The sequence below is a fragment of the Cornus florida genome, unplaced genomic scaffold (assembly GCF_030987335.1).
Source record: "Cornus florida cultivar Cherokee Brave unplaced genomic scaffold, ASM3098733v1 CherokeeBrave_3.0.0_Hap2_Chr08, whole genome shotgun sequence".
NCBI lineage: Eukaryota > Viridiplantae > Streptophyta > Magnoliopsida > Cornales > Cornaceae > Cornus > Cornus florida.
Genome location: NW_026775578.1, coordinates 20,286,314 through 20,297,601, shown reverse-complemented (window position 1 = coordinate 20,297,601; position 11,288 = coordinate 20,286,314). Strand labels below are relative to the sequence as shown.

General features: G+C 32.4%; 1 protein-coding gene across 2 annotated transcripts in view; it reads left to right on the top strand.

Annotated features, from left to right (window-relative positions):
* The first annotated feature begins 2,846 nt into the window (after nt 1–2,846).
* LOC132270666 (uncharacterized) overlaps nt 2,847–11,288 on the top strand; it is a 46,197-nt gene continuing 37,755 nt past the window's right edge. The window contains exons 1-2 of one of the 2 annotated variants that reach the window (XM_059771848.1): nt 2,854–3,251; nt 3,362–3,580. In XM_059771848.1, the coding sequence (XP_059627831.1) occupies nt 2,942–3,251; nt 3,362–3,378 (327 nt within the window). In that variant the 5' untranslated portion in view covers nt 2,854–2,941 and the 3' untranslated portion in view covers nt 3,379–3,580. Of the gene's footprint in view, nt 3,252–3,361; nt 3,581–11,288 lie in introns of those variants that run through there. The other variant, XM_059771849.1, reaches the window with a different exon arrangement.

Below are 11,288 nucleotides of genomic sequence, written 5' to 3'. Positions count from 1 at the left end.
ATTTAAAATCATAACTACATATATATACATGTGTATACCTCCTTTCATGGCAAAAATATTTAATTAATTGTATTTATACAAATTCATTGCTACTAAGTATCTTAGTAACACTCTGAGGCTCTTAGAATACCAAGAACACACCCTCTAATGATTAATTTTAACCCTAACAAGCTTAAGATAAATACTGAAAATTCACCGGACTCCCAAGCAACTTTCCAGGACCTCACACACATCCCCACGCGCCTCCACGCGCGGCCACATACTCCTAGACTACTTACACGCGCCTCCACGCGCTTCCCCTTACCGGCAGGAGCGTCCACGCGCCTGCACGCGCCTGAGCCACTCTCGGCGCGTGTTGGCAGCTTCCCATTGGCTGTCCCTCCGTTTCTTGGTGAGCTCGCCCACACCGTGTCATCTCCCAGTATTTAATTTACATCCAATAGCCAGATCTTGAAGGCACACCAACTCCCCATAGATCGTGCCACACCAGATCATCATCCACCATCATCATCACTACCAACAACCCAGATAAGTGAGTGCACCATTCTCCTATGTATACACACACACTGGAACATTCCTATTTCATCAGGACCATCTAATTGTCCTGATTTGAGGCGCACCGTAGCTCTGTGTACACCGCCGCACCGAATCATCACCCTTTAAATGATGCGCCAATTACACACACCCCCAGTACATATATATAAACAATACATATATAAATATATATATACAGAATATATAAAATAACTTCTAAAATCATAAAATAATTCTAGAAAATTTCCATAAAATCCCCCCAGCTTAATTTAATTATTTTGAGCTTAACTGAACATATATAATTAAATTAAGATCTATTTAATTCAATTCATCATGCTACACAAGGCTAAAGCAATCTATAAAAATTTCTCAAAATAAAGTTTAATTAAACTAACCTCACATATAAGATTTTAAATTATCAGAACATTACATATATATATACATTCACATGTTTAAACTTATAATTTTGTAAAGATTAAACATGATCATATAATCCTACTAATAAATTAATTTAATTGAAAATAAATAAAAAAAATAAATACATAAACTATAATTTCGATAATCAGGTGATAGGCTTATGAGCCCTAAAAGGAGAAGTAGAGAAGAACTTGCCTTTCTTTTCCAAATCCGGTCTCCTCTTTCTTTGATCCGGTCTCTTCCTCGTTAGCCCTTCTTCTTCTCTCTCTAACTCCTTTATTTTTCTAACGTAGAAAAATTCCTAACCCTAAAGTCTTATGTGTCTATTTATACACATCAAAAAGCTAAATCCTTTTCCCATTATGATTACCATATAAAATAAATAATATTTATCCTTTAAATAATATATATACATACATATATTTTAATATAAATATATATATTTTCTTCCATATATAACCATTAGTTAAATAAATTATATATACCTATATATATCAATATATGTTTATATTGACATATATACCCCTCCACATGATTTAATAATGAATTAAATTTATACACATGTAATTATATAGGTATAATTATGCAAAGATAATTATTAAATATCCTCACAACCATGGGCCTTTACTAATTAACCCAACAAAGTTTCCTTCAAACCCAATACCACATCCGTTGGTCCAACTTCCCTTAATCCCAATCCAAATAATTTAAATACCTAAAATAACTAAATAAATAATACACATAAGCGTAACTACACCCAATAAACAATTCACTCTTTAGCATTTCACAAATCAAACACTACAATTTTAACAAATAAAATTATAAAACATAATTCAATTAAAACAAGACAATATATCTACACACTTAATTAAATAAAACAAACCACAATTATCTACGCACTTAATTAAATAAAACGAATCATAAATAAAATAAATCATTAAAAAAAATAATAATAATAAAATAAAAATAATTAATTTTAATTAATTAATTCTTTAAAAATATTGGGGTATTACACTTACTAAGGACATGTGAATGCTTGTCTTATTTAACAAAAAGACTTTTATGCGACATCCTAACATTAATCAACTTATTTTTTTCTAGGGCCCGATTTAATCAACTAATGGTATAGGTTTTTTTTTTTCTTTTTTTTTGCTTTTTTTTTTTTTTTCGGTAGTTTTCCCTATAATTTACTAATAGCTGAACTTATGATCTTCTATTGATACCAAGATTTTTAGTACTCCGTAATAATGTTTTTTTTTTTTTTACTCTTTTCAAATTGCTAACCAAAATCAAAATTTAAAAATAATTTTCTAATGATAATTAGTATGATATTAGAGTAAAAAAAAATATCAAATTCAAACATGACTGTCATAATTAAAATAGAAATACGTATTAGATCAAAAGAAAACCACACGTAAAGAGACATGTTAGAGAATATAAACATCTAAGCGTAGATGATGGTTAAAAAATAAAATAATTTTCCTCTTTTCTTCCAATTTGAATATGAATTAAAAAATCAAAACGCGCCCATACTCTTAACAGTTCTAAGGAAAAATAACTTCATAAATTATATTTTTCAGGGAGCAAGATTTTATATAAAGAATAAAAGATATAGGATCTTTTATTGTTTGAAAATTAATGTGATATATTTTATTATATAACTAGATCTTTAATTAATTTGAAAGGGACATATAAATTGTTATAAGAATGTGAACTTAATCATATTCAACCTGTCCCCATCTTACCTCGAAATTCTTTCGAGTCACACATATATGCAAGCTAGCTTTCATAAAACTTGGCTGAGATTTGAACCCGTCCAAGTTAGTTGTAGACCACAGGTCCACACGTCAAGACATATATAGTCTATATGGCATTGGAAAATATGTGCATCTCATGAATTTGAAAACTTGATCTCCTCTATATATATGGCTAGGTGTTATATTAGTTTTACACCAAAAACACATACACATACACATACACACACACAGAGATGGGAGCGATGTTGAGGGTGGGAATGTTGTTTATGGTGGTAATGATAGTGGGTGTTTCAATGGCAAATGGTGAGATGAGTCCGAGCCAGTGTAAGCAGGAGAGGCGGCTCCTCGAAAACGCATGCAAACCAGTTATTTTTGGGCAGGATCCCTCCCCTAATTGCTGCCAGCGAGTTAGGGACACCCATGTTGAGTGTGTGTGCCCCCAAGTTACCCCTAAGCTGGCCGCCCTCCTCGGATCAGTCCAACGTATTGTTAACAAAATTGAAGGTTGTGGAAGGCATGTTCCTCACAACTTCAAGTGTGGCAGTAAGAGCTCTCTCTCTCTACATATAAATATAAATATATATATATATATGCATTATATATGGCTCATACATTTACTAACCAGATATATACTACTTATTTGATTGATGCAGGTATCACCACTCCGTGAGAACGGGGGAGTAGTACCGCGCGACTATATAATATACTTTTATTGAATGATTAATGTTTTGGGTTAAGTGATCGTGTTTTGAGTTATGTACCAAATGTACGAGTACGTTTGAGAAAGAGACTGTGTGTGAAGAAAGTTGTGTAATTCTCCACCATCTAATATATATATAAGAAATAAGAATTTCTCTTGTTATTGTTATAAATCTCTTCAGAGTACTTTTATTATTATTATTTTGTTTGACAACAAGAAATCTGTTCGAGTTTAGCACTCTGATAATGCCACACGGTACAATGAAAACACTTACATATGAAGTGTTTTGATTTATTTATTTCATGGACAATACTTGCCATATAGGAAGGAAGTTTCTTCTGGGTGAAGTTTTTTTTTCTTGAAACGTAAGATGATGCAGTAGGGATGGCAACCGGGCGGGTTTAGAGCGGATTTCCCTAAATCTCACCCCGCTTCTTTTAATTTTTGTCAAGTCTATGCCCGCCCTGAGACTCGCGACGGGTTAGATTTTCATATCCAGCCCCGTCCCGTTGGGAAATACTGTGCCCCCGTGCCCGCCCTGCTAGCAATTTTTTTTCTCCCGCTTTTTGGAACTTAAGCTCCTCTATTTGAATGTGGAAAGCCTGGGAATGGCACAATATAAATGAAATTATGTATCTCAACAAAAATAAAAAAATAACATGCACATAACATAATTCAGATAATATAATAAACAAAAATTAAAAATAATACAACCAAATCACAAGAAGTTTTAAGCTCCAACTTCCATCATAACCAAAATAAAAGCAAATTTAATACCAAGTTTACATCCCAAATTAGGATTATAAGATATGGGTAACTGGATAAGCCGCTAAAATAATATATATATATATATATATATATATATATATATATTAAATATAGTTATATGCTTAGCGGGGTGGGGCGCGGCGGGGCGGAGCGGGACGGGGCCCTAGGATATGTATACTGAACCCTTACCCGCCCCGTGACCTGCGACGAGTACAAAATTTGTATCCATGCCCGCCCCAACGGTATAAAAAGTGTTCCCATATCCGTTATTAACGGGACGAGGTGGGACCTTAGCGGGGTGGTAAAAATTGACATCCCTATATGATGGGTGATGTTGCTCAATAAAAGACTCTCATATATTTTAAAAATGATGTAATATTTAAAAAAACAAAAATGAATGAAACTCTTTTTTAATGGGTTAATCCAACTCATATATATAATGATGTGTTAATCCAACTCATATAGATCTTCTCTTGTTCTTTGACAGGTATGAAATCTTTATTGGAGCCAAATATGGTACCAGATTAACCCATTAATTAGAAATGATAAGATTGTGAATATTAGTGTTTTGATGTACTGTGATGTGAATAGGTAATTTTGTATATTTAATATGAATTTTACCCAGATTACCCTATTAATTAGAAATGATTTAATCGTAAATATGAAGGTTTTGATGTTCTGTAACGTGAGTAGTTAATTTAGTATATATAATATGAATTTTACCTAGATTAATCCATTAATCAGAAATGGGTTTGATCCATTTTTTAAAATTAAGACATATGTCTATTTTTTATTGGACCACGTCATCTTAAGAAATAACTTCCTATTTATATGATGAGTAGTACTTACACCAAACACTTGCAGTGAATTACTTAACTCAATAATTTTTAATTAGCTATTTATATTAAATACAATTAAAAAAGGGCTCCACTTCCTTATTTGTTATATACTGCAAGAAGAATCATTTTCCTTATATGACCTAAAACAAATATTGTTCTTATTTTAATTTGAGTTATGATACCTAGGCGAAACACTTCAACTCGTTCTGATCTTTAGGTTGTTTATTTTGGACTTGGCTCAATGGTTCTCAAAAGTCTTTGTTAACCTGGTCTTAGGGATGGCAATTTTTGGACTTGGCTCAATGGCTCTCAAAAGTCTTTATAAACCTGGTCTTAGGGATGGCAATTTTTGGACTTGGCTCAATGGTTCTCAAAAGTCTTTATTAATCTGGTCCTAGGGATGGCAATTTCTAATGACCTGGTAAGTTTTCCTCCCGTTCTGCCTTAATGTAGAGGATTTGGTAGTTCCCTAGATAGATTTAAGGCAGGTATGGTAAAATAATTAAAAATTCGAAATAGGTTTGAGACGGGAGCGAATTTCGTGATAAACCCGTCCCATCTCCGTCCCGATTATACATGTACCTTTAAAAATTTTATATATAACCAAAATATATATTTAATAATATTAAAACTCTTATTACTCGAACTATTAATTAATATATAATATATTAATATTCATTATTTAGTAATTTAAAAGATGAACCAGCTTTTTTATTAGCCTAATTTGAAAATATTGGACTAATTTTTTTTTTTTACTAAATAATAAAAGTGGTATAACCCGTCCTGCCCAACAATTAAACGGATTACGCGGGCCAAAGTTGATACTATGTATGTTAAAATAGGAGCGAAAATGGTATAACAATTAAAAACACGTTCCGAAAAAGAAGTGGAGTTGGTATGACAAATTTTTATTGGGGCGGAGTAGGGTTTAGCCAAATTCACCCCAACTCCGCCCCGTTGGGTCCCTTGAATAGTTGGATGTGAATCTTCAAATCAAAATTCAATTACATTTTGACGTAACATGTTTTTTTCAAAAAATAAATTTTTTTTTTAGGTAAAACAAATTTTAATTTTAATTTTTTGATATTTGCCAAAGGTCTAGGTTAAGGTTGAAGTCGAGTCCATCGAGTGGAGCGTATAAAATAATTTATCAAAAATTAAAGAATAAGTTATTTTTATTAGGTTTTAATTTTTTTTTTTTTTGGCAGATATTTTACAATAACTAAACACCGTAAAAATAAAAATTAAAAAAATTATCCTAAGTAGCTTAAGCATTCATATTAAAGTACCGATTCTTGGATTTCCAATCTTTTACATTTATTTTCTTCACTAAGAACTTTGAACACGCAAAATTTACTTAAATGTATGATTTTCACTAATTAAATTCAATTATGTTTTAAATTGTGTTCTTTGTGAATCTGATCCAGAATCTGACGATCACTTGTTTTTCAAATGCTCTTTGTTAATCCCTTATGGTCATTTTGACAAACACGTTGTGGGTTCCATACGCTACAAACATCTTGGACAGAACTAGTAGCATGGACCTAGTATCACTAGAGGGAGAACTCATCGAATTGCAGCAATTCAATCTCAAAACAGAAGTATTTTGAAGAAGAAAAAACTCTCAACAAATTCAGTTCCGCACTGTACCTTAGAAACAGTCCGGCTCAAACTACCATCTTCAACGCTCACTGACTATACCAACTGCTCGATGCATTGCAGAAGAATGGGAATTACCTTCTAATTGTCCTTCGGCCTCCAGCTAAACCGCCAGATCATCTTTCTTGAGGAGCTATGCTTCAATGGCTACTACCGGATTGAGGAACTCTGTTCCAGCGCAATGCTAATGCTGTTTGTTGCCTGGTTTGGCCTTCAACGTGGTCTCCTAAATATGGGTTTGTTCATGGTTGTTGGGTTGGGCAATACTTAGTCATGTCTTCATGGTCACTTGGACTGACTATATCCCTTTTGGGCTGTAATTATTGTTATTGAAATTTACCTTTCAAAAAAAAAAAAAAAAAAAATGCTTGAAATTATTATTAATTCTTGAGTGCTTTGGGTTTCTATTTCTAATACCTAAGCTCTTTTGTTACTTAACCCAAACAACGACAACAAACAATGTAATATAACAATCTAAATATATCGCGAGAAAGGAGGATTTTCAAATAAATTGTGGAAAAGTGTAATGGACTGTAAATATAATCCTGAAATACTTAGAACCCATAATTGTTTTACAATTTTGTGACATACTAGTATTATCAACAATATAAAAATATTTAGGGTAAAGTACAGTCACACCCCCTAAGGTTTGATAAAAGGACGTTCAAATGAAACTTATCTGTTTTTTAAAAATGGATAAAGACATCCCTTTACATGAGAAATTGACCAAATTACCCTTTGACCGTTTAGGAGACTTTTTTAACTTGATAATTTAATAAATTGGACCTATCTACCCTCAAGAATAATTTATGCATTAAAAAAAAAGTAACCAAAAAAAAAACCCTTATATTGTTCAATTTTTTATTATTTTTTATTTATTTACTTTATAAATGTCCCAACTTCTTAAAAATGTAGACGTCTAAAATGATTTTTTGATCTGATACATATATTTCAAATAAATTATATTTTGTTATTACTTCTTTTCTTTTTCTTTTTTATTTTTAAATTAAGATACTTAATTCTTTCATCTAAAAAAATTAAACCAATCTCTTTTCCTTAAAAATAAAAAATATGGTATTAGTATAACTTTATGCATCTTAAATTAATATTATGCATTTCCCCACATAAAAGGGGAAAAAAAAAAAAAAACAAAGGCATGCATAAAATTATACTGGTACCTATTTTCTTTTATGTTAGGAAATGCATAATATTTGATATATAATTTAAAATGTATAAAGTTATACTGGTACCATATTTTTTTGTTTTTAAGGAAAAGAGATTGGTTTAATTTTTTTTAGATGAAAGAATTAAGCATCTTAATTTAAAAATAAAAAAAAAATAAAGAAAAGAAGTAATAACAAAATAATAATTTATTTAAAATACATGTATTGAATCAAAAAATCATTTTAGACGTCTACATTTTTAAGAAGTTAGAACATTTATAAAGTAAATAACAAAAAAAAAATAATAATAATAATGAACAATGTAAAGTTTTTTTTTTTTTTTTATGCATAAATTATTCCAATTCATTAAATTATAAAGTTAAAGAAGTCTCCTAAACGGTCAAAAGGTAATTTGGTCAATTTTTTCATATAAAGGGGTGTCTTTGTCCATTTTTGAACCTTCAGGGGGTGTCTTTATTTAAAAAACAGGTAAGTTTCCTCTGAATGCTCTTTTACCAAACCTCAGAAGGTGTGGCTGTACTTTACTCAAATATTTAATTGTACTTGTAACTCAAAAGGATTGATGGTGTTTATGTAAACTTTCAATTTTCAAAGTGGAAAATTGATGATTCAAGTTCACTCATGTGCACAGGCAGAGCCAGGATTCTAGTGTAGGGCAGGTCCAAAAAAATTTACCACGAAGTATTGTAAAAAAAATTTAAAGGAGCTGATCGGTTTAAAAAAAAATACATCGATTTAATATTAATTTATATACTTTATTTATATGTATATGCACAAATATATATATATATATATATATATATATATATATATTGTATAAATGTATGTATATTATTGTATTTGTATATTATTATGTGTAGGTATGCTCAATGTATACAAGAGGATTAGAAAACCAAAAAGAAAAAATAAGATTAGGAGTTTGAAGAATGAAAAACGTAATTAATTTTTTTAATTAAAAAAAAGGAGAAATAGGTGAAAGATGATTAGGAAAGAATAGAGATAATGAACTTGCATATTTAATCTTTAGTATCTTTTCTAATCATTGACCTATAATGCAAGAATTCATAAGAGCTTGTTACTTACCAGTGTTTGTCGCTAGTGGCATACCAAATTTATGTTTTGTTACGTAATTTTGAATTATGTTACAAATTTATGTTTTGTTACGTAAATTTGAATTTCAATTACACAAATGATGTCAATTAAACAAATAAAGAAATTTAACGAATTAAAAAACATCCACATAAGCATATAATTTAATTACACAAATAAATCAATTTAAACAATTAAACAATTAACAATTAAACGAATAGACAAATCAATCAAGTAAAGAATTTAAAAATGTACAAAAATCATAAAAGAAAATACCGAGACTATCCTTTTAAAATTAAGGGTATTAAAAAATGCTTGAAATTATTAATTGACTTTGGGTTTCTAATACCTGGGATCGTTTGTTATTTAACCGAACAACATCCTTTATATAAATAACATAATATATATAACAATTTGAAAATATTGGAGGATTTTCAAATAAATTGTGCAAGACACCAATTGTTGATTCGTTGTAGAACATGAGAGACGCAGAATAAGATGCGATAGGGGAGGTCATCTTGATTAGGTTTTATGATCTTCTAAGAAAATTCGGGCCAAATTTGTTTGGGCATTTCATTCTGATAATAAGAAATATATTTTACATATGGCCTTATATGTATTACTCCGTATTTCAATAGATATAACTTGTTAAAATATATGGGCTACCCTATATTTTATATATAGGGCTAAATATAAATTGTTAAAATTTATGGGCTACCCTATATTTTACATATAGGGCTTAGCCTAACATTGTTGAGGTTTGGCTCATTTACTAAACGAGTCCAGTTATAGCATTTAAGCTCAGCTCATTTGATAAATAAATGAATCCGAGTCAACCTTTTCATTAGTCGAATTCGAGTTGTTTATGAACAGCTTGATTAATTTGCAGCTCCTACACATGTGTTTCAGTAAATGCTTGCATAGATTCGAAATTACACCTCCTGTCGAATCCGGATCCAATAACTAAGGATGCAGCAAGTGGCATGGGCCGGATATAGTTCGCTGGAACGGGATCGGGTCGAACAATTGAAGTATGGCCCATGCCAAAGCACCCCGGAATGGGTCGAACCTAGAGGATCCACCGAGGAAGATCAAGCCCATTGGAAGATCAGGCCCAGAAGGAAGAAAACTTTTGAATATAGGCCCAATGTAATCAGTTAACAATAATAATTGTAATGGTCTATAAATTGACCATTACAGGTGGATAAGAAGGGGGGAATTTTTTAGATTCTATTAAAGGGTAAGAATTCTAGAGAGAGAAAAAAGAAACGAAGTCTTGCATCTTCAATTGGCGCCGTCTGTGGGAACGAAGAAGAAGATCAATTCGAGCCCGATCAGTACCATATTATTTCAATCAAGTTTGTGAGTACACAGTGTGATTTCTGGAAGTTGAATCCAGATCAGTGAGATTGTAGTTTGTTCAGAGAGAATTCTTGCTTATTGTGGATTCTGAGGCATTTGCTTCAGAATGACGCAATTGTGATTTGCTCAATTGCAGTCGGATCCGGTGAGTTCAAAGCTAGAAAAGTTCAGATCTAGCAAACAGTGATCACGATTCGGTGAAGTTGAGCCCAGATCTAACGGAGTTTGCATCGGTGACACTTAGATCTGTTTCGGAGTTCATAATTCATGCTTTTGCTTCGATCCAGAATCATGATAGGGGGTGACAACTCCAATACGGTCGAGAACTTCTAGCAAGTGAAACTTGATGAGTTGATGAACATGATCGAAGCTCTCTGGAGAGAAAATGCGGATCTAAGGACTGAAATGCAGTGTCAAGAAGCTCCAGTAATTCCACGACCACTCCCGGTAGGAGTAGAAGGTGCACGTACCGATGCAGCACATCACGGTGAGGAGGTCGGAAACAATCTAGTAGATCCTCACTGCGAGGTAATCCGGCGAGACGGTTTACTGCCAAATCTTCGTCGTATTGATGATCGTAAAGGATCAACTCACATGGATCCACGGCGTGAGCAGATCAGGCAAAACAAAGCAATGACTTTTGATCCACATCAAGAAACGCTCAGCCGAGGTGAAACAACAGAGTTGAATCGTCACAAAGCTATGCCTCCATGGCGCAAAGACTTTGTTGAGGATAGGTCATTCGATCCGACCTATCGGCCTTCCATGACGACGTTCGACTATCACAGCTCAGAGAGGAGATCAGTAGACCAGAGAGCAACCGCGGGGTTCCAGAGGGAAAATGAAGCACTCCGTTCAGCAGCTCGAACGGTTGATTCACCGTTCACCGATGAGATTCTGAATGCTCCGAGTCCGAGGAAATTTTCCATGCCCGTTTTCATTCTGTTCGACGGAACGACCGATTCGATCGATCAAGTGT